Genomic DNA, 27,609 nt, shown 5'->3' with positions numbered 1-27,609 from the left:
AGCAAATAATTAAATTTTCGAACCTTTTTAAAAAATTTGCTATTGAGTATATAATCAACATCCCTACCCCATTCCTGAGCTGTCTCAGTCCTTGATCTTCTGTCCAACCCGGAACCTCTGCGTTGCTTGAGGAAAGAAAGCCTTAGAGGGTCAGGCGGAGAGAATGCAGACTCAGGAGCACTGGTGCTGTTGAGCTCATTATTTAGTAGTAAAATATAATGATTTTCACATTTTCATAATCTTACAAAAAAGACCTACTTCTTCCTTTGGGGAGATTTGAGAAATGAAGAAAAAGAGGAAGAATGAAGAAATGAATTACAATTGACTTATGTTTTTTCTTTCTTTTTTAAAAAAAATATTATTTGAGAGAGAAAGGAGAGAAAGCAGGTGAGCATGTGAGCAGGGGGAGGTGTAAAGGGAGAGGGAGAGAGACTTGAAGCAGACTCCCTGCTGAGCACGGAGCCCGTTGAGGGGCTTGATCCCAGGACTCTGAGATCATAACCTGAGCCGAAATTAAGAGTTGGACGCTCAACCTACTGAGGCACCCAGGCGCCCCTGATTTATGTTTTCAGCATCATTTCTGAACTCCCAGATATCTTTCCTACCTCAGTAAAAATTGTTCAATATCCCTACACTTTTTTCAGTATGTATTTGGTTTATATTTTACTTTAGGTTTTCCTTGATATCCATGCCCTAATTTCCCTTTGTAAACCCTTCATGATGGTGGTGAATTTCTTGCAGTAAAGGGAGAACTTGGAGGGAGAGGGATGCTTGGTGTGGCATCAGCAAACTTATAGGCACCGTATAGGCACTTGATCGCTATGTAAGTTATGTTAATTGTTCTGCACACTTAATGTCTTCTTATAAATGACTTTCACCAAGTTACTCTGGGAGAAGAGAGAACTATGTTTGCACGTGTATTTCACATCAATCAATAGAAACTATTGCAGAGATACTGACTCAGTGCCCGACTGACAGATGGGACTGTTATAATGATTTGCTTTACCTGATACCCATTCAGTATTTTGGGATAAATAGAGGCCTGTGTTTGTCACCCCTTTGGATTGACTTACGACTTCTGGGTGGTGGTATGGTTCTCAGAGGTACGGAGAAGCTAAAAACTTTGTATTTCTCCCTAAAGACACCAGAAGTTTAGGCTGGTACAAACTCCCAGTACTCTTTGGCCCCACGCATGGCCTATGTCTTTGGCCTCTACTCTTGGGACCTAAGTCTGGGAACATACACATATGTACATATGGCAGGACTTGGCATCTTTAACTTGATACCTACCTAGTATTTGGAAATTAAGTGGATTAAAAGTCAGAAGCTCACATTAGCTTGGCGAAACCTTTGATTACTAAAGATTATTGTTTAAAACATCGTACAGAATGGCTGTTTACCTTATAGCCCAGAGTAAGTAAAAGAGTATGACTGAATATAAAACAAGCAGATTTTATTTATTTTACTTTTTGTATACTTCTTAAAAGAAATTTATGTTCTAAAATTTCAGGGACAATACTATACATTTTATTTAGCAAGTTCGTGAACTCTTTGCAATAAATAGGTACGTTATGTACCAAAGACCCAGGAGCATTTCTCTGTAGCCAGGGCTGTGTTGTGAATCCTTTGTCCCTTACATCACCACAACTTTTCTGTATATTACTGTGCATTCTCCAAATAGTACAGTTCTTCTTGACAGTGGCTGATCAGTTCCCTGGTTCACTTCATGATTTTTCGTATTGGTCTAATGGCCTTATGTAAAGACGTGCCCAATCATATTTGTAAATTGTTAACCTTCACTTTTTTTTTCTTTATTACTCTGAAATACTACTCAGTTTTACTTTTAGAAATTGAGGAAGTGCATAAATTACCAAGCACTGAAAACTTAGTCTTTGAGTAAAATTTCAGGAGAAGGTCATTATAAAGTAGTAGTTTACTAAGTGAAGGAGTAACCAAAAAATGACAAATGCAAAAATACTCAGAAGGTTGAAATAATACTCAAATCACACTTCTGCTACTAGCAAATAATGTTATTATTTTAATCTGATTGAAGAATTTTGCATATAGGTTAATGAAAAATGTTCAAAAGCATTATTTCAGCATTATTTTTTAATTCCTCCCACATAAGACACATTGCAATTAATAAATATTCTTCTGATACATTTTGTATATGTCCCTGTAAACTCTTATCTCATTGTATTTGTCTTGTAAACATACATATTTACCTGTTTCTCTTCAAGAACCGAGTTTGGAATCCCTCTCTTCTAACATGACACCTGCCTCCACAGTGGTAGGTACTCAGTAAATATTTATGGACTGTATGCTAGATAGTGTAAAGACAAGAGACTTAAGATTACATTAAAAAGATGCTAAATAGATAAATTAGATAAATTGTTGGTATTGTAGATCAGATGTTTTAGTTCTGTTCATTTTTCTTTTAAAATGTACCTGTGATTAAAAAAAAAAGTACCTATGATTTTTTTTCAAAGACCTTTTATTATGCTCAAGATCTGAGAATAAATTCGAAGAATTTGAAACCTAAGATCCATTTGTTCCATTCAGTAGCTGCTGGATGATTCCCTTCAACTTTTCACATTTTGATTTTGTCTACTTATTTTTGATCCACATTATTTTACTTTTATCACTTGCAATAATACTGGCAGTAAGCTAGAGGCAGTAAAACTGAGTTTCTCTTTATTACTTTTTTACAACAAGAAGCATTGCATGGTGATCCCTGGTTCAAGTTTTCCCTACCCTGAAGAAAACTGTTCTTCGGCCAAGGTTTGCGAATTCCAAAGTGATATTCCATAGTCTTTCTGTTTCACTCGGATCTTAGTGGTTAAAGGAAGCATCAGCTTTTGAACATTTCCACTTTGGGATAACATGAATATTTCTACCTTTACATATAGATTTCATAAAGTGGTGCTTCCTGCCAACCAACAGATCCGTTTTGGCTGTTTTCCTATAATATGAATAGCAGTGTTTGACAATCATTTAAGCACGATATTGCAAAATGCTCTTGTTACTTAATAAAAGTAAAATTCTTATAAATTTAATCCAGTTAAAATGCAGTTGACAAACCATAGATAGGCTAAAAGCCTCACATCATGGCCTCGATAAGCTGCTCACAGGACTTCACCTAATCCATGGTGAATATGAGAAGTAAAAGAACAATTATGGAACATTTCCATAGTTCTGCAGGATATTGTAAAAGATTGTATCTAAACTTGTAGATGCAGTGGGAAATGTTATATGACTCTGAAGTTTGGATATGACGCCACAGAGCAATATGTCTCTCTTTTTCAGTGTTCTCTTTATTCAAACTGGCACAGAGCTAGAGTCCTTATTTTCTGACTTTAAAACTGTTGTTTTTGCTTTATATGCTTGTTTATTTTTTCTATAGAGAAAAGGTTGTTTTGAACTTAATTATGCATGGGGATCATTTGTTACTTTACTTGGTGGGAGCAGACATGGATTGTTTTATCCATCATTCTACAACGTCTCAAATCCATTTACTTATCCATGTATTTAGGAAACATTCCTGGGCAGCTCCTGGGTCCCAGGTTCTGTACTAATCTCTGAGCTAGGAAGAACACCATTAAGACCCAGGCCTGACCCTCCAGAAGTTAAAATTAAATCTGAAAGTTTTATAAAGGGGCATGTATTAATAATCATTACTTAAAATGAACATCCTGTTATCCTTCAAATTTAATTATGGATTCGAGACATCTTTTGTTACTTTCTACTACTTTGGCTGGACATGCTGATTGGAAAAGGATTTTAAAGGTTGCACGTCTGCCAAGAAGCTCTGATAAATCAGTCAGAGTCCAGGAGGAAAGAAATATTAAACCCTGACCATAAAACATTATGTGTTCAGCCAGTGTGCATTTTTAGCAAGTCATTCTTCACCAACTTTTCCTTCCACTTGTTGCCCTACTTTGGTTTAATTGAATTCATTGGAAACTGAAATTTTATGTAATTAACGGAAACCCTAAGAAATGCATAGTAGCCGTATCAGTTAGCTGTTCAGCAAGTGGTTACCCTTTTATTTCTGTCATAATGGCCCATTAGTCATGCCTCTGAAGAGGTGTCAGATACTTTTTTCTCCTTCTGAAACATCTGTGTTATTTAATAAATTGAATAAGCAAGGCAGAGTTTGCACAGAATACGAAATAAGTTGAATAATCACCTCTCTGGAGACATTCTTTGAAGCAACATCACTCTGGGTGCGGCATTCCTATTCTGTCCTTGGCAATACAACTCGCAGTTTTCTTTCACTTCTTCACTATTCCAGAAAACATTTTTCTTAACAAAACATTTTTCTTCTGCATCCAGAACTCCTCCACATCTTTTTGTAGTAACATATTGTGCAACCATGATGGTGCAGGCTTAACCACACGAGGTGTAAAGTGAGGGACTGTTTTCATACTGTGTTCCCCCCACCTCCCAGAAATCTAGAATGTGGCTTCCGAGCTTACGAATGGCACAAATTCTAAACTGTATTCTTCACATCTTCTTTTCAAAATAAAAATGGATATACGTATATCGATTGGATATGCAGCCTTGTTTTGAATTACTGCCAAGGACTTGAATTCAGTTAAAAGTAAAATTAATTTCTTCCTGTGATTATTTCTTCTGCATCTTTTTCCAAATGATTTAAAAGAAAGATATCTGGAATGTTCAAAATAAAATTTCACAAAGTCATTAGATGAAAATCAGTAAGGCCCTGATTTTTTTTTAAAGATTTTATTTATTTATTTGTCAGAGAGAGAGAGAGCACAAGCAGGGGGAGCATCAGGCAGAGGGAGAAGCAGGCTTCCTGCTGAGCAGGTAGCCTGATGTGGGACTCTATCCTAGGACCCCGGGATCATGACCTGAGCCAAAGGCAGATGCTTAGCCAACTGAGCCACTCAGGTGTCCCGAGCTCTGATTTTAATGTGAAATGTGATTTAAGAGATTTATGGATGTCCCATATTTAGAGAGCACCATTGGGGGAAAAATGTGTAAGAGAGGTGAGAAACCAGCTCACATGATCACATTTAAGGCACAAAGAAATAATCTTTTACTGTATCTTCCCTCAAAAGCAACCAACCTTCACATTCTAGCCTCAGTGAAATTTTTTAACCTTAGTACTACAAATAAGAAGATTATATTTGCCTTTAAGATAGTTATAAATTGGTATTTCTGTCCTTGGTGACACATTGTGTCTTTTTGTATAAATGTGATCAAATAAAATGTTGGGAGCTCCTGTTTCACTTTGGGAGTAATGTAGGGGCTACCCGAGTCATCCAAAAATGTTGCAATTATTTCATGAACGACAGTGATGACAATAGGAATGAAAAAGAGGAGAAAATAAAATCTGGTGGAGCAGATGCTTGACTGTATTAAATTCGGGCTGCCTGGACAGTAGCAGGTATTGGCACTTGGGAAAGGTTTTTGGTTGGCTCTAACAGACACCTTCCATAGGTGTTCTAAAAGTTGACTCCATTAAATAAAGCATCTTTAGAATGCAAGTGCATAAACTTCATGCATTAACATTTTAAATTGGGCTCTAGCAGCAAATATTTCAAAAGCTCTTACTATGTAAAAAATATATCTCAAGGAATACTCTAATTACTAGGACAAGTTTTTCATCTTCCTATTAAAAGCTGAAACTTTTCAATTAGAGCAAACGATATTTATTGATTGTAGTAGTTTATTTAATTTTGAAATTTGTGATTTGAACAAAATACTTTTTTTTCATTTTTGAATAATCAGTATTAGGCAGCTATTTTTAAACTTTTATTTTAACCTAGGTTATGAATCCGATATTGAGGAGCCACTACATCCTTATGTTACAGTGTAGGATAGTGGTAGGATAGTGATGGAATGACTAGGCTCATTAGGCCTCCTGGATGTAATTTCCTGCTCACTACTGCTCAGCTTCGTGACCTCCATCAAATTATGTCAACTCTCCACTCTCTAATTGGTGAAAGGGTGATAATAATGGTACTTACCTCATAGGATTAAATTAGTTAATATATGGGTAGTGCTTACAATAGTGCCTGAAATTTTAGTTAGAATTTTTCCTAAATGGTAGTAACTGATAGTATCACTTACGAAGCTGCCTCCTCTTTCTGATATTCTTAATTTATGAACAATGGTGATTCTGTGGTTTTAAAATTGTATTCATTTCATTATAAGATGGGAATTCTTGTGGATATGTGAATTATTTTCAGATGTTAAGACAGATTTCCTCAGTTATCTTATATTTCTTTGCTTTTGAAACTATTTTTATAGTAATTATGCCACAATTTGCAAGCACTTTGAAAGCTTTGAATTAATTTATCTTTATCTATGAAATATCCCTTAAACTGTACATTCCCTCATTATGCCCTACAAATAAGATGAAATGGCTTACCCAGTGTCACATAGCTGTAATTGGTAGGTGTGGGATTCTAATTCACGTGTCCTGATTCAGAATGTCTGTGCTCTTTTTCTGATTTGCTGTTTTTGTGGGCCTCACAAATTAAAACTAGAAGAATCTAGAGTCACCAACATCTTCTTTTCCTTGCTCCTCATAAAAGAGCACCAAAACCAACCATCTCTTTCTAAGGTTACTATTAACTATCCTCATTCATTGTTTTAACAAGCAGTTATTGAATTTCTGTAGGAAATATTGTGCTCTGAAAATGCTTAGTGTGGACCCAATTTATTCTCACTATATGTATGTATTTTTCCAGTTATTTACTTATTTATAGTTGTTCCATGCTTTACAGAAATGATTTATGGTAACTTCAAATCTATGTGAAATATAGCAAAGTAATATAAATTAGAAGTCACAGAACAGAAAGCACATATATACACACACAAAAAAAATATAAAATGCACTCCAAAATGAGACTCAGGAAGTCCTAGTTATTTTTCAGGGTTCTCCATGTATATTGAATATGTGGGAAGCCATGAAGTGATTAACCTTAAAGTGTGACCTTTAATAATAATCATCCTGAGAGCAAATAAATTACACTATATATAATGTATATCTTAAAAAAATTAAAGAAGGTATTTAAGAGGTAATATCTATCTGAACAATATTTAAGCAGGAAGAATATAGAAGCTGACCCAATGCAAGATGATGATGATGATGAGATGATACTGATATTTATTGGGATTTTTACATAGCATGTGACTGGGAACTGGGCAATTTTGGAAGTTAAAGATGGTTTTTTTTTCTATTTTTCTGTCAAGTGTTAATTTGTTCTCAGGTTACCTAAAATTATATTTATGTATGTTTAATGTCATTAACAGTATTGGTTGGCATATGAGTCTGAATTATTTTGTCATGAGCATATTACATAGTTTAGTTTCAGATGAGTGTAGTATTCACTGATAACTTCTGTATCTTTGGTTTGGAAGGATTTCTTATTCAAGGAAGTAAAATCTACTGAATCAATTAGAACAGATGGAGTCCCAAGTATTTCCTCTTAACATTCTCAGGATGTGACTATGTTGAGGACTAGGAAAGGAATTATTTATTGGTCTTTGTTCTTCATTAACATATGTTCCTTGATCTTGCATTAAGTATATGTTGACAGAAACATTATTTTAATTATTGAGTCACAATCCTGATGAGTTATATGTCTGTTGAAGACATTCTTCATGTGAATTCAATCAACCGTCTGACAGAACTAGAGCAGAGTACCAAAGTGGCATTCGAGAATTTATGGTTAAACTTAATTTGCATATGGCAGTAGTCAGTTTACAGAGACAGAGTGATGGGTGAAGTCATATTTGAGTAAATACCATTAGGGAGACAGATTCAGTGGGATCCATGTCTGTGAATCAAAGTGTGTGTACATTGCAACTCAGGCTTTTGGGGGGATTTCTGTTGTTGTTGTTATTAATTTAGTGAGTCATGAGAACTCTCAACAGAGATAAAACTAAAAAGAAAATACGTTCTCTGATCTAAATTCCTAAAACCCGCGACTCTAACATACATCAGTAATTTGTACAGTATTAAATTTTCAGATAGCAGAGCTGGAGAAAAACTAACTTTAATTATAGATGCACTATTCCTAGTCTTTTCCTTGGTGCCATCAAGATGCTATTATTGCCCTTCCCCTCTTCCCTTTTCCAAACTCATCTTTCCAGTTACCTTCTCTCATGAAATGGATGGCATAAACTGGAAGTCATCCTTAACCAAAAAAAACATAGCAAATTTGCCTTGGAAGTTCTAAGAGAAGCTTTTGTAGCTGAATACCATGACATAAACATTCCAGGCACTGTGCTAAAAAAAATACTGACTTTAATGTTTTAGATCAAGTGGACTAATTTTTAGTTAATGTTAATTATACTTTAGTCAGGTCTTAAATGATTTTCTATTTTTAGATACACATACGAAAACATTTATAGGTAGGATGTGCTTTAAAATAAGCCAAGGGTGGAGGGAGCAAGTGAAGGTATAGATGAAACAAGACTGGTCAGGAATTGATAATTGTTAAAGTTGGGTGGTAGGTGCGTACAGATTCGTTACATTTTTCTCTCTGCTTCTGCATATGTTTGAAATTTTCTATATTTTTTTTAAATGTACAAATGAATGATGTGTCTACTTAGGACCCAGAGTACTACTTTCCTTCCATCGTGCATTGAAGACATCCAGGGACTATCAGCTCTTTCCCATCTTGTTCTTATGTATCAGATATACCATCTTTTTGAAATTATTTTACATAGATCTGTAAGAAAATGCTATCACAGGCCCAGAATATGGATCCCTTTTGACTTTAATAAGGGGATTTTATCTAGATGATAACCTATATCGACTATGCACTTGGCATTTAATGTTCTTGTTATCAAAAGACGGGAGAAAGGTTTAGCTTTCCTTAAATATTTACTCCCTGAGTGATATTTGGAAAAGAATAACCAGCGACCACAGGATCTGCCAGAGTGGATGCCCAGCAGTTATCCAGAGAGGGAAGAGCAGAAGTGTTATTCCACTGCTGGTCAGAGCCTCAGTGTAGGGCTTGCAGATAACCAGTTTCCCATCATACCAAATGGGTGGGACAGTCTTGAGTTAAGTACTGAATGGTTCTTTTAAAGGTGTTAGCTCTCTTTGCTTCCGTTGTCTCATCTCTAAAATGGTTTTAATTCATCCCATTTCTGCCTTAAAATGATGTTATGCTTTTTACTATTTTTTAAATATTACATGATTAAAATTAGGGTAAAATGCAGAAAGAAATATGGTGGTGAGTATCATATACCATCTACTCTGGAAGGCAGCATTATGTGCAGGATGAGGAAACAGTCTTGTTCTATTTTCTTGCCAATTATGAATTTTGAGAAATGGAATTGGGAGACAAAACCTTCAATAATTACCAATAAATGAGTTTCCGGCCTAAAAGTATTACACAAATCTTTTTGCAGTATCTAGTTTGGAAGCAAGATGAGGGGTAAAATTTAATATTTCACCTGGTGTTATATTCCAAATAAGCTGTGTCAGAATGACAGGCTCTCAGGACAGTTGATGGTTCCTAGATGTCAATTTACTTTATTTTTTTCCCACTGATTGTAAAACAAGATTTTAAAATACCTAGGCAATTAAATGGAAATATTTAGCCATAGTTATATGCCCAGGAACTTTCCAGAATGGCTTGTTTAATTGATACTACTACTTTATTTATAATGAATTTTTTTCAAAATGTCCTTTCTTTTTTTTAAAGTATTTTTGTTAAGATTTTATTTATTTACATGAGAGAGAGAGAAAGCAGAGGGAGAGGGAGAAGCAGGCTCCCCATTGAGCAGGGAGCCAAATGCAGGGCTCGATCCCAGGACCTCAGGATCATGACTCAGACCGAAGACAGAGGCTCAACCAACTGAGCCACCCAGGTGCCCTCAAAATGTCCTTTTTATAGAAGTTTAGCACTGGAGCCTTTGGTAAAGGGGGAAATGATTAAATTTCCAGTTTTCTATAGGACTCTCAAGTTTTGATACATTACGATTGTAAGTGAACATTCAGGAAAATAAAATTAGGCTCCTTTTCTTTGGCAAATCAAACTTTTTTTGGAGAAGTTTTTCTTTGAAAATGTGAGAAACTGAACATTTATCATGTATTTTTTTGGCTCCCTGTTCTGCTCTATTACTTCTTCAAGACAGATCTTCCTTCACTCTCACTGCCTACCCTAAAACCTCTTGTTTGCAACTTCTTATAGTTGAAGAACACTGGCCCCTCAGCACTGTTTTATTTGAACAAAGACCAATCACACTTTTTTGTTGTTGTTTGTGCAGGAGTCGGATGGCCAGGGCTGTCCCTTCTGTCGCTGTGAAATAAAAGGAACAGAGCCCATTATCGTGGACCCCTTTGATCCAAGAGATGAAGGTTCCAGGTGCTGTAGCATCATCGACCCCTTTGGAATGCCCATGCTGGACTTGGATGATGATGATGACCGAGAGGAATCCTTGATGATGAATCGGTTGGCAAATGTTCGAAAGGTAAAATGATAAAGCACAGGTTTCATCAGGCTGGTGTGGGGGCACGAGAAAGGACTGATAGTGTCACAGATGGGCTAGGACTCAGTTGATTTGGGCTTTGGAAAGAAAAGTGGAAGAATCAAAAGGAAGGTGAGGACCTGGGTAATGTTGACAGGCTGATGAAATCCTAGACTGAGAAAGAACTAATGTCTCTACTCCAAGTACTCTTGCTGGTTTTAAACTTCAAAATGAGAGATGGTGAGAGCTTTCCTATAGAATTAAACATTGTCTAAGACTGGCAAGAGCAGATCTGTGTAGAAAAAATTAAGAAAACGAAGAAAAAATTAAGACAAAATATGAAAATTGGAAATGATGAAACTGAATAAAAACAGTTTTTGTTGAAGTCTAAAGGAAGTATCTGTTCGAGTTATTTTCTTACCAGGAAAGCCAGCCTTCCATTTGGCTATTGAGAAGTCACATAAGATTTACCTTTGTGAATTTACCATAGTGTGGGCTTTGCTTATCAAAATTACTGACTCAGAAAATTGACTTTGTCAATTTATTGAGAATGGATGCTGCTTCCCAGTTGGGGTAGCTAAGCTCACAAAAGACTAGTCAATGAACTAGAATGCCAACTGAATAATTTACAAGCCAGAAATGTAATGATTAAGAGAACTGGACTCTTAGATATCAGGTTATTCTGTGTACAGAAAAGATACATGAAATTTGGATTACACTCAGAAGTTCTGAAGGTGCCCCGTCGCAGCCCTCCTCCTGACTTGTGGCAGACAGGGCTAATCAATCATGGCATTCATCCCCGCTGAGGTCACAGCCTTATAGAACCTCCACTGCAATTCATTAAGACTTGGCAGGTACTGTGAAACCTATTTGCCATCTAGGTGGAGTGATAATAACGTGTAATGGCATCAGATCGTTTGCATCTGTCTCTGTGAGAGGGAAACCCATGGTGCAGGAAACAGATGAGGCATTTATTTGGTTTACTCCTTCTTGAGGATATCAAAATTTATCTCGTGAGCTCCTGTATTTTCTGTATTTCAGCATTCCATGCTCAACAAAGATGGATGCCCTTGGTATTTTTCACATGTGCAGATACGTCACCATCACCAGCATGGCTCCTCTGACATTTTCAGTCTGAGATTATTTCTACTCTTCAACTCATTAATGCCATAATTTAACTCTCAGAGAAACTACTCTTGATTCTACCCCTGAATCCTGACAACTTAGTTTTGAAGCATGTAATTCCTTTGATCCAAGAGATGGAAGGAAGGAAGTAGTTGTTCCTCAGTATCTTTTATATGAGCAAAGCTTTTTTTTACGTATTTTATCCTCTGAACAACTTGCAGAGGTAAATATTCTTCTTATGCTTCAGATAAGGAAGTGAGGTGCAGACTACACATGTCACTTGCTGCGTTAGTAGGTTGTAGAGACCAGATTCTAACTTAGGTTTTTTGGATAATAATACAGCGATATGTCCCAAACCACATGTGTAGCTCCTTCCCATGCTGAGTCATAAAATGGTTTCTACTAAGTCAGATTATAGAGCATATGCTAGAACATACCTCATGCAGTATTATTAATTTTAATATAATAGTAACATTGATGATTTCAGTGACAGGGCACTGTTCTGGGTTCTTCAGTCCTTGATCTCATCTGATTATTTCACCAACCCAATGAAGAAGCTCCTGTTACTGTCCTGTATTACAAAGGATGAAACTGAGGAAGAGGTGAAATAGCTTGCTTTACCAATACTTTATTCCAACCAATACCAATACTTTATTCCAGATCTTCCTAACTTCAAAAGTCCAGCTGTGAGCCATCACCCAATATGCCTCTTTTGCCCTCTATGCAACATGTCACACACATTGTACTTGATAGAGTGTAACTACCTGTCCTCTGAAGGTCTTTTCAGTTCTATAATGTAATGTATATCATGAATAATGACTGACCCCAATACAATTTTAACCAGAAGTTAAAAATAATTTAAATTTTATCTGTTGATAAAAACATAAAATTCTAAAAATATTTATGCCCTATAAAAATATTTACACCCACACTTACCTAACGGGTCACCAAAAACCCAAGCAAAATTAAGTTGTGACCTGCCAATTGATACATAATGACTATTAAATCTGTTTTCCGTTATACTATCCATATGTGGCTAATTCAAATGTAAATTTAAAATAATTAAAGTTTAATAAAATGTTCCTGAGTGCCATTGAACATATTTTAAATGCTCAATAGCTGCTTGTATCTAGTGGCTACCTATTGACCTGTACAGATATAGAACATTTTCTATAGGTATTGAGATATCTATTATTGATATAATAGAAATATCTATTCTCCAATAGATAATTCTGTTGGACAGAGCTTTCTTAGATCATCCCTGTAGTTTCTTATCAGAAGAAGCTAGGTCTTGATACAAAAGACCTTTCCTTTTAATTTGATAACCTAATGGTCTTAGCTTGGCCTGGATATTTGACAGTGATCTAGCACTGGAATCAGCAAGCTGCGGCCTGTTTTTCTTGGCTTTTCTGTGAGCTACGAATGATTTTACATTTTATATGGCTATATATTTAAATGATTTTTTAAGTACCTACATAATTTCTTTGATTATTTATGTATGTATGTATGTATGTATGTATGTATGCATCTTGGCTTGGCTTGCAAATCCTAAAATATTTACTATATAGCCCTTTAAAAAGATTGCAAGACTCGGGTCTAGGACACAGCAAGCATATACTGAATGCATGGATAATAGGGAATAACAGAAAAGTCGTTAAGAAACATATAGCAGCTCAAGTAGTTCACATGACCTAGGAGGTAATGTTTCCTAGCTAGGAAAAAGGCATTTCACTTTTCTTTACTAAATGGATTTTCTTCTTTCAGTGATTGATGTCAGGGGAGGAGAGCGGGGTCTTAAGAGGAATTCTTTCAAGAACTCTGTATCCTTTAACAGCTTGCGGGGAACAGTAGCTGCCCTCCAGGAGTTTAGGGAAAGTTGCCATCTTGGTCTGTTTCCCACTGAAGTACATTGAAGCTTGGGCCCTGCTCAGCAGTGGCCCCGACAATCAAAGGGAATCACTGGTGACCTAAGACGCGCAGCAGAATGTGCAGGGCGACTCTCGTGGTCTCCCCACCTCTTCTCACCCAGTCACAAGACCGGGCATGTTCTGTTCTCCCTGGCACACTGGGGAGCTTTCTGTCCAGGGAGCTGAGAGGTTTTTACACTGGTCTTCTTTTTAGTTTACCAAGAGAAGACTGGTGGTCTCAGACATTCATTGTTCCAGAAGTGCCCCCCTTCAGCGGCTTAGTTGGTAGTCCCTGGGGTCATTTCCTAAAGCGCGACTGCAGACTTCTCTCCTTCCCTCTGGAAGTTGTGAGATATTGGAGAAATTTAAACAACTTGTAATTATTTGTTTGTAAGTTGAAGAGTCGTATTTCAACTAAATGTCTTCATGTGCATTTATCTGCTTCTAGTCAATTAAACAGATTGTAAATTTTATAATATTTCATAAATCCCTGCCACTTAACTTTCAGTAAAACCTCAATTTTAGTGTAGATGCAAGCATCAGTTCTACTTGGGAAAAACGTTGCTATGACATTATGTTCTTATAGCACTTTATATGTACCTCTGTCTCAGGAGTTACACGAGATTGTTTTGTTTTATTTAGAGGACCGCCTTCTCCATTAGACTATTAATTCTTAAGGCCGGTGTCAATGTCTTCTTTCTTTTTGTGTTTTTCTGGTATGTAAACACACGCAGTAAATATTTATTAAGTGAAATAATAAATGGACATGCATGCTCACATGCTCTTTGAAATCGGTGACCTGATCTAACACATCTTTCTTTATTCCAAACTGAAGACTGCATATAAATGTACAAAATATCAAATTGTAGATTCTATCAGTTCTAACAGCTGAGGTTATAAACAAATATCACACTGTCATTTTGACACAATAGCTCTCTACCTGAATCTTCTTCCTCTCTGTTTTTTCATTCTTTTGCCTCATTCACTCATTCACTTATTCATTCATTCATTCGTTTTTAAAATATTTCATTCTCTCAACTTCCAGAGTGACTGTAAGTCACTGTCCAGTGGAATGATTCAGTTTTCTTCTATCTGCTATTTCAAATACTCCTCTTTCTCCTGTTTATGAGCAGGTTGACGACTATATTGTGAACTAATTTTTGCCTGTCTTAAACATATCGCATTACTTTAAATTAGTAATGCTTCTCTCATAGCATGGAGGACTGAGCTGTTTGTCTATTCCTGTTACCATGGTGATATCCTGTAGCTGGAGTTTATAAATAGTTGCATACTGAACATATAGAATATCTTATTGTTTCTTTTATAAATATATTAATGCTAATCTTACAGAAGCAAACAGAATGTATAAATCTACAATACAGCAGATGGGTTACCATCCTAGAAATAGTCTGTTTTATGTTTTTAACTAGAAGATGTTTTAGATTTTGCTTGAAATTGTACCTCTGCCTGAGTTCTCAAGCTGTCAGAATTTCTAGGATAATTGGATCTGAGTGAGTCCTCAGAGGAAGTCTAGGGTATGATTGGTAAGATCATGTCCTTCTCTCTGACTTCAGTCAGATCAGAGCTAAGAAAAGGTGTCTATTGCCAGTCAGAGTTTTGTTTCATTTTGTTAAAGGTGTAAGGAATCATAAGAGTTCCTCAGCAATTATGTTGATAGAACATATTTTTCACCTGATACGTAAAATTACAAACAAAATAAAAATTTGCGTTCAAAAATGAAGATGTTGACAGACCAAGTATATGAACTGAGATTAATTCCTTGGGTCTTAACCGTTACATTTTCTTGAAATCATATTTAAAATTTTAATGAATGGCCATGTAAAGAGAAATACAGGTGTGACGAGGGATCAAGGGAGTCATTCTTTTATCCTTTTTTGTACATTCTCCTAATGTTGCCATCATCGGTTAAAATACATATTACTCAAAAACAAATGATGTAATATATGGTGATTAACATAACAATAAAAAATTAAAAAAATACATATTACTAATTAAAAACTTGATATATTACCTAATTCTTGCTTTTCCCAATAATAATGTGTGAGGAAAGGACCCATGGTATTCCTGATCCTGAGGACAGAGTTATGTGCATACTTCAGTGTCTTTAGGAAAATGTTGCCTTTTTAATGTGACTGAGGTTCCAGCCACAGATCTCAGGTCTACGTGGGAGTAATAAAGATAAAACTTACAACAAAAATGAAATACAAAAATAACAATAGACATTCAAAATATAGGACACGGTTCTCAACTGCAGACCGGTCTACCTCCTGAAGGTATTCAGAAATATGTGAGGACATTTTGCTTTTCACGGTGACTCAGGGGTAGGAGAAACCTATGGCATTTAGTGGCCGGTGATATGAGACCTCCAGCAAGCCATGGAATGGTCCCACCCAAGAAGAATTATTCTGCTCACATGCCAGAAGTCCTCACCTCCCCCACTGGGCAGTGCGGGTAGTCCTGGGTGACAGTAGCCATGCAAAGTCAACAGGTTCCTTTGCCATTTAACTTCATTCTGTTTACTGATTTTCCTAGAGCTCTCCGTGCAAAACAGTAGCATTTTTTTATATCAGCATGGGATTAACCGAGGGAAAATCTGCCTTGTCCAAGGCCTATAAGAAGTTATAGGTGACTGCAGAGACGTTACAGGTTCCTTTAAAATGGTTTAAATAATGAGTAGTTTAGGAGAAGCAAGCACTTGAACACCTGTACCTCATTTGAGTCAGCCTCCTTGTGGTAAGTAGACAGGAGACCAGATGCTGTGCCTTGCTCTCCTCGCCCTTGCCCTTCTTTTCCTTCCCAGAGACTTACATAGTGCCTGACACACAGTACGTCACTGAGAAGGGGTTCTTGTGTTTTCTTTTGTTTTGTTTTGTTTTCACTGAATGATCAGTAGTGACAGTGAAGAACAGTCCTCTTAAGGTCCCTGGAGTCCAGCATCCTGGGTTTATGTTCTACTTAATCTCGATGTGCCTTGCATTGGTTAGTTAACCCCCTGTGCCTCAGTGACCTCGTCTGTGAAACCCTACTCAGAGTAAATGAGTTAATGTGTATAAGGCCGTTGAAGCAGTGCTGGTACATAGTAAATGTTAAGTATTAGCTGTTACTAACATTATTTTGTAGAGTGTTATTTAAGACGAGATACTGCTGTGCTTCTGAGAATTAAATAGTATTTTTGAGATGTCTATGGAAAGTTTTTTTTTTTCCTCTTAGGTGCTGTTAGCTGTCATCATTTAGAAAGAACTAGACACCAAAACTGTTGGTTTGGCAAGCAGTTGATTGCATTTCTTTGCTATATTAATATCTACATTGTTATGATTTCATGGCATGGCCACAGTAAAATAATTTGTCATAAAATCATCCTTTAGGTTTAAAACTCAAAGAAAATGCAAAGTTGCCCTCATTTCAGCTGAAATACTGTTTTAATCACTAAATAATTTAGATAAGCTTACAATAGTCTTGTTTTCCACATAAGCAAATTGAAATAATTAAGTAGTTTCTTAAAGTACAGTGAAGAGCTACAGTAACTCAGTACTACTTGTTTGTTGTTCAAACCAGCTGTACCTGGTCTTTTGCAAAGCAGTGTGGGTTTCACTTGAGGGCATTTTTCAGGGACTGAAATTTATTCCTTTAATCCCCAGAATGTTCTTGTTTCTCAACCATTTTTATGGAAATATTTCTGAATTATATGTCACCCTTCCCTGACTTTTCAAAATTGGTTATGCAGCTGAGTGAATCAAAGGGCATAAGAAGCCATTACAGTCAGCCTGAGGTACTTCTTGAAGCTTACATTTGCTATGAGATTTCGGGGCGGGGGGGCTTTGCACAAAGAGAGGAGAGCCATACATTTAAATTAAAATCACATACAATATTTGGATCAGGGTGCAAAATTCATATAGATGTTTAAAGTAAAATATAAACTTCAAAGAAATTTCAGGGCTATGGAGGCTGGTCCCAAGCCAGGGGATTAGGTCCTCAAAACAGGAATTTCCAGGGGAAGCAGCATAGATCAGCATAGTTAACAGTGTTTAAGGTTTTAGTGGAGCAGTGTCTCTGAGGTTACTTCACTTGTCAGGCTGTTTGCACTTCTTAAAATGTGCAATTTTATCAACCACCTCCCCGTCAAACCTCAGGGAAGGCAACTCTTCCTCCGCTCAGTAGCTCTCCAGGGTTAAGTTTCTAACCCTTTACCTCTTCTTCACTGCTTCTAATTTGTAGTATCTAAAAATTTCTGGAGGTTGTTAGTGGAATGTAAACAATAATAATAATTTAAAATAGCGCACCTCATTTTATACACACATCAAATACCTGCGTGCTTAGTGAGGTAACAAGGCGCTTTACATTATGTTCTTATAGAAAAAAATGCAGCAGAAATTTTCCCCCTCTTTAGAGGACTTTTTTTGGGGTGGGGAGGCTGGTTGTTTTTTTGTTTTGTTTCATTTCTGTATTTTAGACTTTTAGAGTGGTTTTATTTATTTATTTATTTTTCTCATAAACTTTTGTTTTAATGGGTCTCAAAATTCTGTGACAGATTTTTGGTCAAGTTGTTTCCATTAAAAAGTACTGATTTTAAAAACTAATAACTTAAAACTGCCACACACACACACAAAAACCAAATGGTCCACAAAACATTCTCCTTTCCTTCTGAAGGTTTTATGATGCACTGTTATCATTAACCAGTCTTTTACTATTAAACTTAAATGGCCAATTGACACAAACAATTCTGAGACCGTTCTTCCACCACTGATTAAGACTGCGGTGGCAGGTGTTGGGGATAATATTCATTTAGCCTTCTGAGCTTTCTGGGCAGACTCGGTGACCTTGCCAGCTCCAGCTGCCTTCTTGTCCGCTGCTTTGATGACACCCACAGCAACCGTCTGTCTCATGGCAAAAGTGAAGGGAATATACAGAGATTTCTCACATACCCCGTCCCCATACATGTGTAGTAGCTTCCCCCGTGATCAACATCCCCCATCAGAGGGACACATTTGTTACAATTGATGAACCTACATTGATACATCATTATCACCCAGAGCCCATGGTTTCCATTAGGGTTCACTTTTGGTGTTATACATGGCTACGGTTTTGGACAAATGTATTATGACACATTTCCACTATAATAGTATCATGCAGAGTATTTTCACTGCCCTAAAAATCCTCTGTGCTCTACCTTTTCTAGAATGTCATATAGTTGGAATCATACACTACATACTTTCTCAGATTGGTTTCTTTCAATGAGTAATATACACTTAGAGTAGGTTTAGTTTTCTAAGACCACTAAACTGTCTTCCAAAGTGGCTGTATCGTTTTATATTCACACCAGCAATGAATAAGAGTTCCCGTTGCTCCACATCTTCTCCTGCATTTAGTGTTGTCAGTGTTCTTGATTTGGACCATCAAAGAAGTATATAGTGGTATCTCATTGTTTTAGTTTACATTTCCCTGATGATATATGATGAGGAGCATCTTTTCTATATGCTTATTTGCCATCAGTATATCTTTGGTGAAGTCTCTGTGATGGTATTTGGCCCATTTTTTAATCCAGTCATTTTCTTATTGTTGGGTTTTAACAGTTTTTTGTATATTTTGGATAACAGTCCTTTACAGATGTGTCTTTTCCAAATATTGTTTCCTAGTTTGTAGCTTGTCTTTTTATTCTCTTGATGGTTTTTTATACAGAGCAGAAATTTTTAATTTTAGTTATGTCTAATGTAACCAGTTATTTCTCTCATGGATCACGCCTTTGGTGTTATATCTAGAAAGTGATCACCAAACCCAAGGTCATCTTTATTTCTCCTGTTTATCTTCTAGGGGTTTTATTAACTGTTGTGAATGGAGGTATAAAGTCTTTGTCTTTTCTTTTTTTGCATGTGGATGTGCATTTGATTCAGCACCATTTGTTGAAAAGAGTGTCTGCCCCACTGTATTACCTTTGCTCTTTTGTCACAGATTAGTTGACTGTTTTTCTTTGGGTCTATTTCTGGGCCCTTCATTATGGTCCATTGAAGTATTTGGCTACTCTTTTGACAATTCCACAGAGCCTTGATTGCTGTAGCTTTATAGTAGGTGTTGAAGTCAGGTAGTGTCAGTCCTCCAACTTTGTTCTTCTTCAGTATCATGTTGGTTTATTTGTGGTCTTTTGTCTCAGTATAAACTTTAGAAGTTTGACGATACAAACAAAATAACTTGCCCAGATTTTGATTGGAATTGCATTGAATCTGTAGATCAGATTGGGAGGACTTCTCTTTTACCCTCAGTTTCTCCCTAAATTGCTACAGATTAAAGCTTCTGGAAGTAGGACTGTGGATAAGCAGGGCATGATTCTATTGCTTTTACATCACATTCCTCATATAAGTTTTGTTTATTACCTAAAAAAGATGGTACAGGTATTCCAAAATAGATAACATTAAGTCATAACTTCACATGAATCAGTGCATGTGTGTGTGATAAATGTTTTTGTAATGGATACCCTCAGAATAGTATTCAGTATAGGCTGTTCTTTAAAAGACTCTAGGTTTTATGGTCACAAATTAACATGAGAAAAGAACCAAAAGGATAGTTAGCAGCAAGGAAACTATACTTAAAATATTATATTTTAATGATAAAAGTTTTCTTAGTGTCCTTCATTAATTTTCCTGCATTTAGGGAAAACATTGACCTTCTAAGAGTTCTTCTCATCATCCTTATAATATGTGGATCTACCCTGTTCAGTTATGAAAATTCATTAAGTAAAAATCTTGTTAGAAATATTATAAAATTGACTTTGATTATCTTTGGGATTGTGAGTACTCTCATCTTATTAGTAATTGGAGAGGTTTTCTCTTGTCCTGTTTTTAATAATAGCCTGGCTGGGTTTGAGGTTTCTTACCAAATGTTTTGCCATTTCCATAATAATGGATCTTATTAAAGGTTTTATAAAATTGCTTTTGAAAAGGTGTGGATAAAATGAAGAGTGACTAAAATAGAATGAATCCCCGACTATTATTGGTAATTGCTGAGCGTCCTGAGATGGGCTTTTGACTACTTTACTTCTTAGGCCTTTTCTTTCAGTATTTTCTGTTAAAATTGCAAATTCGGATTTCCCTATTCATTATGGTGGTCATTAGCATCCTATTCTGAGTGCTCAAGAATTCTGTAAAGTTTGTTAGAGAAATAAAGAATAGCATTTATTCATTTCAGGAAGCAAAGGGCTAGGAAAAATTGGTAAGTATGCAGACATAAAAGAATCAGATGTGGTCTTTAAATTTCTAGAGCACCAGGATTCCAATTTGTTAAAGACGTACTCATCGCTACCGGTATTAAAGAACTTAGGAGAAATTGTTAGGATAGATGAATATGCTGGTATGATGGTAATACAGACAGGAGTTTAGGTGCTCAGCTTTTGTATTTTGAAAGTGAATAAATGAAAATGAAAAAAGATAATTTATTCTAAAGTTTAGAAAGCAAGTGTAATAGGAGAAAAAAGTGAGAATTACCCAAAATCAAGATAAAGGAATGAAATTATAAAAATCAACCATTCTGTAATATGCAAGCATGGTTCCATCTTCCCAACTCTTGTAGTTGCATTTATGTAAATGGTTGTTTTATATTGTGCAGTAAATTCTGTACAGTTAATTCCATGTTCATATCCCACTTCCTATACTTAACTAGTTAATTTTTCCATAGCTTTCCATTTCTTTATCCTAACTTAATAAAGTAGACAGATAATGATACAGTGACCAAGAAAGGACTCCATTTAAGGCAATGGCAGATTGGACATGATCTTTTGAAGTATCCCTTGATAACTATGCCTTCTTATTACACTAATTAGATTTTATTTATTCATTAGGAGATTAAAACCAGAAGAACAGAGGTAAAGTCTCTACCATAAAATAATGAAGAAAATAAATTAAACTGGGAAAAAATTATTTATAATAATTATAACATAATAGAGGTTCACTATCCTAATAAATCGTTCATACCAATCAATGAGAGGTACCTAAGAGAATATAATATAGATAATGAGACAAAGAACATACAAAGCCAGTAAGCCAAAGAAGAAATACACATGGCAAAAAAATGTTACATTCTTTTCTAATTATTAAAGCAGTTCAAAGTGAAACATCAGCATGTGCTACTAAAATGCCAGTCAACTATTGAAGTAAACAAATCCAAAACTAAAAATACTTTATGCCTTTGAGGTTTGTGCAGTGGTAACCATCACACATAACTGGTAGAAGAATAAATTATTTTTACCATCTGGACAGCAAAATGTCTTATGCATATTCATAAACTTTTACCTAGTTTAGTTATGAGCCTATTATCCTATGCTCAAAACATCCTGTGATTCTGCCCTTAAAAATTAAAATGCATGTCAACTATAGTCAAATGAAAAGTTTTTTTAATTAAATAAAGTCAAAGTCTCTACAAAAAATTTAAAATGTGTATGACCAAAGATTTTTTTATGTTACTACTTTATAATAGAAAAAAAATGAGAATAGCCCAAGCGTTCATGGCAGGAAATGATTATGTAAATTGTTGGTATATCCATATAATTCACCCTTTAAAATTATGTTCATGAAGAATGTTTAATGGCAGCTAGAATTCTTTTGCTATAATACTGTTAGCCAATATAGAGTAGATTAAAAATGTGTATATGTGATTAGGAAACATCACCAATGGCTGTGTGTACATGTCCTCAAAACCTCTTTATATTTTCCTATAATTCCAAATTTTATGTAGTGAATTATGTTCTTTAAAATGAGGAAAAAAAGTGGAACGGTGAACGGTGTGTCGTGTCCTTGAAGACACAAGGAGATGAGCATGAAAATCAATACAACTTATTTATTATGGTGAACAGTTTGACAACATACATATTCCTAAACCTGTTAACCTCCGCTTTACTACTTTTGCTCTTATTATTTATTTCTATATTTAAGATGCTCTCCAGATCAATATGAAAAAAATAAAAATTTATCGGGGCACCTGGGTGGCTCAGTTGTTAAGCGTCTGCCTTTGGCTCAGGTCATGATCCCAGGGTCCTGGGATCCAACCCCACATCAGGCTCTCTGCTCGGCAGTAAGCCTGGTTCTCCCTCCCCCACTCCCCCTGCTTGTGTTTCTGCTGTCGCTCTCTCTCTCTCTCTCTCAAATAAATAAAATATTTTTTTTAATTTTATGTTAAATTCTAGAAGTTTGTGCTAATGATCAGAATTAATAATAGCAAATAATCCAAATGACATTTTTGACTTTTGAATGCATTGTAAGACTTTAGTCTAATTATTCGTTTAGATATTTGATTTTGTTTAGGCTGATAGTGAGAGGAATTGTCTAGGACAAAACAAAAAATAAGGGTGGGAACCTTTTCTTTAAGGATATCTCTAATAGAATTATCTTTTGGTAGTGAAGATGAGCAAACTTTGGAACTTTGGAGATGTAATAGGCTGCATTTTATCACTTCTATATCAAAAGAGTCAATACTCCTAATTATATCATCCAAATAAAAATTAAATGTTTTGTGGCAGCTTTTATTTCATATTTCATTTAATTTTTTTAACCCATAAGGTCTCCATGAAATGGATTAACCCTTTTGTAATCTACAGGTAACAATATTAACAGGTGGGCAATTTGTGCGAGACAGTGTGGCATTTTAAAGGTCTAGCTGAAATTCAAACATTACATCTAGAAAATATACGTGGATGAAGTCAGATTATATGTCTAATATGGTCATTGTTTTTTATAATTAGTTGGCTTTAGAACTTCAGTGTGACAGTTAGCCACACTTGAAATTCACATATTCCAATCAAGTGTATCCCTAGCAATGAAAATACCTAACTGTTATTATTCAGGATTAATAAACGTTTTCCTACTCTTCTCCTCAAGAAGTTTTATATACGTGTACTAAATCTGCATTTCTATACAGAATGGAGATGGTAGCAATTTTGAGGAATATTGGACACATCAGTAAGAGGTGGTTAAGTTAGCATAGTTCAGTCTTAGAATTGAAGCTCGAACCAGAGAATAAGTTGAGGTTTGTTGTTTGTTGTTGCTGTTTTCCCCCACAGCCCCTTTTATCACACATCAGAAGTAGAGAAGAGTAAATGGCCGGAGTGATCTTGGGATGGGGATTAGACCTGTGGAAGAAGACACAGGAGGAAGAGCTGAGGGAAATGTCTGATGGTAAAAGCTATTTGGGAAATAGTATAAATCGGCAGGCTAAAGATGACTGGCCACATGCTTTTGTCACTGCTCAGTTTTAAAGGCATTCGTCGTTCCTCCCTATGTAGGGGGAGATTCTGATACTGTAGAATCACAGTCCTTTAAAAGACCATTAAATATTCAAACATTGTATAGAGATAGAGGTATAGTTTAAAGGAGAAGTAATTTTAGATCTCCATTAAATCACTCTCTTTGCTTCTTTTTATTTTCAGAAGGGGAAAAGGGGCCAACTTTTCATTCTTCTCATTGAGTTGATAAGTTTTGATGTCATGAATTTTTAACGCCTCATTTAAGAATTTAATTATGAGCTGGGGTGTGAAGCATTGTGTTAGGTGTCTTTTCTCCTTAGACTATCAAATAGGAAGGAAAAATGGTGATTATTCAAATAAATTAAAAGTGGCTATTTATGTAACCATCTACTAAAACTGCCTACTACGAATGTTTACGGATGTTATAGTTAGCAATGAATTTTGCCAGCAATAAAAGTTAATGCAAAGTTTCAGTACTCTTGATTACAAAATTGTTCATAGAGCAAAAGGTTCAGCAAAGAATAATGCATTATTAATCTAAAGGGCATTGTTAATTTATCTATTCTTACATGGGGATTTTACTCTAATTCAGGGGAACTCAGGAAAATAAATAAATTATAGTAAATTTAGTCCACATAATCAACAAAGATGAAACGTTCTTTTTTTCTTCACATACAAATATATCCTCCATAAAATCTAAGTCAACTTACAGATATTGTAATGCTTCAAAATGATTTAGTTTTTCAGGAGGATGGTATGTAATCACCTTGAGAGTACAATATGAATTGTCTTTAAGCAAGGTCTGCTTCCAATTATATTCACGAAGCTGTTGAGAGTATGCTTATCTGGAAGTATCTAGAAGTTCAAGGTTATTGCTGCACCACACACATGGGTTTGGATGTTTCTCCTGAGGATTTTCAGTATACCCTTTCAATGTCTAACAGTTCACTCATTTCATATCAAATCCATCCCTTTATTTAAACATATTAGGAATTTGATAACTTTAAATAATAATTAAAGCAGAAGTCAAGGTCTAATAGCGATGGTGGGCTGTTGGCTGTGTCAGAATTCTTTTCAGGTAATGAAGGAAGCAGGAAGAGAGTTGTGGAAGAAAAGTGCTCAGAGGGGCAGAGGTTTTATTCAGCAGTCTGCTTTGTGTGCACCTAGCACTGAAAACTTTCTCTGCTAACAACTGAATGGATAAAGTGCTATGTATTCACTTTCTGTGTGTGTGTGTGTGTGTGTGTGTGTGGTTTGGAATAGGAACTGTGGGTAGTTTTGCTTCTTGAGTCTGTTTTGTAAAGGACATAACCAGATCAACAAAGCATTTTTATCAGGTGATGGTTTGCTAATTCTCAGAGAATGTAATTTATCCTAATGGGAACTGTGGAGAATTAGAGATCTGTGATACTAAAATACTGTGATACTGTGATACACATAGTTTACATCAGGAATTCTTTCTGTTATGTGTATGATCATTTTTGGATAATTTTTATCCCAGAAGCTTCAAATTCCTGACCATGTGAGGCTCCATGGCTTTTTGGGTAGAATTGTCATTTTATTAAGAATCACTGGCTGCATTAAAATCAGTTTATTGTTACTACAGAGTTTCTACTTTTTCTCTTTTAATTTAGTAACAATTGAGTTTTTTTTTTTTTTTTTTTTTTGCCTTATCGCAGAGTGAGAAATATAAAAAAGAATCATGGAAGTACTAAAAAGAAGAAAAGGTTCTTAAAATTGTCATGTAAAATTATGGGTAAATTTGTTGACCTATTTTAGTTATTTGGCACCCTTCAGAGAAGCAGAGACTTGGCAGTTTAGCAATGTCATGACAATATTCAGGTATATCTGAGGTATGGTCTAGAAGATTTTGTGTAGCCACTCAAAATTATTTTTAAAGAAGCCTCAGGGCGCCTCAGCGGCTCAGTCAGTTAAGCATCCTTCTCTTGGTTTTGGCTAAGGTCATGATCTCATAGGTCCTGAGATCAAGCCCTGCTTTGGCCTTTGGGAGTTGGTTTGAAGATTCTCTCCCTGTGCCCCGCCCCCCACTCTCTCTGTCTCTAATAGATAAACAAATCTTTAAAAAAAAAAAAAGAAGCCTTTACAGTGGGGCCCATAATTCCCCACCTTAAGTTTGGTCTGTGCATAGTGACTTCCTTGCAGAGAGTATAGTATAGTGTGGACAGGGGGAGAAAAAGGGAGTAACTTGACAGGGAAGAGACCTTGACAGATAGCACCTTAGCCATGTAATCAAGGTCAGCATCAACAATGATGAATCATATTGATGGTGTGGACCCTTGATATGAGGTGGTTAAAATATTACTTGACCTTCATCTTCCTTCCAAAGACCCATAGCCCTAGTCTAATCATGAGAAAAACACAAGACAAACCCCGGTTTTAGTTAATTAGAAAAAGCCTTACACAATGTAACTAAGTGTGGATGTGAACACAAATCTATCATCCCCTCTCAGATAAAGACAGAATGGCTAAATCTTTGTCACTGTTGCTACAGCTCCAGTTAAATTATCAATTGTTGACATTGACTGCTCTTATATAGGTGAGTAATGTTAGGAGGAAAATAGGTTAACAATAAGCTTAACACTCTAAAAATACTAGCATTAGGAAACAGATGACTATCAAAGCATAGTAGGTATAAAAATCAAACCTAGATCTCCAAAGAGCTAGTAACTTGCCTTGAAAAGGAAACTGCCTGATATTTCATAGCAGAATATTGTTTACCTTGGTAAGGCTATTTGATTAATTGGTATGGTTTTTATATGAAATCACAATCAGGTTATGTCACATTAAAAGAAAAATTCCAAGATAAAAAAAGGTTACACATGTATAAATCAAAGTACTTGTTACTGGCTTTTCAATGCCATTTTATCTAGAAGAGAAAGTAGAAAACCTTTAGTAGCAAAGAAAAACATTTAACTTGAGGATTTCTTTTCCATGTGAAGTCTTGGGGAAAAAACAGTTGGGCTGTTTTTATTTTAAATACACATTTTTATTTGTTAAACCCTGCCTGATTTAATAGGTTTTACAAAAGTAGGCTATGCACTGGATACATATTTTGTATGGAACAAAATGACTTCTAAGTTCTAGAATATACTATAAGTCAAAGATTTAAAGAAAACTCCATAGTCTAGAAACCAAGAACAATGCATTTCTGCGTTGTATATTTCTGGCTTCCTCATAAAATGTGGACGAGCTTCTGTGGTAAATGTTTGCATTTGATTGTTTTTAAACTATGCTTTTGCACTTCTTTTTTCCTAGACCTTGTCTGCAATATGTAGGAGAAACTTACCCATTTATTCTTTACATAATATTGCCCTTGAGGGACAATGTGAGTGCTTTCCATCTATTAATCAGAGTAAACTGAGTTTAACAGATGTTCAATGGCAGACACCTTCTCAAACCAAATGTCTTCCTTAAGAACTGAAAGGCAGACACTTTCCATATCACATCACCATCATCTTTCGTCTTCTCTATTCCAGTGCACTGACAGGCAGAATTCACCAGTCACATCACCAGGATCCTCTCCCCTTGCACAGAGAAGAAAGCCACATCCAGATCCTCTCCAGATCCCACATCTAAGCCTGCCACCAGTACCTCCTCGCCTGGATCTAATTCAGAAAGGCATTGTCCGATCTCCCTGTGGCAGCCCAACTGGTTCACCAAAGGTAAACGGATTTTATTAGGAACACAGATAATTTAAGTAACACTTACTGGTTGCTCAGGTTCCTTTGAATTCCATTCCTTGCATTTCTTGTGCTCTTAATTGTTTATGAAGAACTTTGTTGTGTTTCTCATTTTGCTTATGGTGAGCCCACTATCATATTTTTGCTTTATTACTATAGAAGTTACATAATT

The 27,609-nt window shown here is 35.8% G+C and overlaps 1 protein-coding gene across 11 annotated transcripts in view; it reads left to right on the top strand.

Moving 5' to 3' along the window:
* CBLB (Cbl proto-oncogene B) overlaps nucleotides 1-27,609 on the top strand; it is a 219,527-nt gene that overhangs the window by 127,329 nt on the left and 64,589 nt on the right. For all 11 annotated transcript variants that reach the window (XR_003208751.2, XM_025873717.2, XM_025873709.2 and 8 more), the window contains exons 10-11: nucleotides 10,261-10,464; nucleotides 27,234-27,419. Coding sequence is in view for 10 of the 11 variants with exons in the window: in XM_025873717.2 (XP_025729502.1) it covers nucleotides 10,261-10,464; nucleotides 27,234-27,419 (390 nt within the window). In the remaining variant the exon portion in view is untranslated. The remainder of the gene's footprint in view (nucleotides 1-10,260; nucleotides 10,465-27,233; nucleotides 27,420-27,609) is intronic.

This window comes from Callorhinus ursinus, unplaced genomic scaffold, assembly GCF_003265705.2.
Source record: "Callorhinus ursinus isolate GAN/ISIS: 27379988/994484 unplaced genomic scaffold, GSC_fseal_2.0 scaffold1, whole genome shotgun sequence".
In the NCBI taxonomy this organism is placed as follows: domain Eukaryota; kingdom Metazoa; phylum Chordata; class Mammalia; order Carnivora; family Otariidae; genus Callorhinus; species Callorhinus ursinus.
This window is presented reverse-complemented; position numbering and strand designations above follow the sequence as displayed.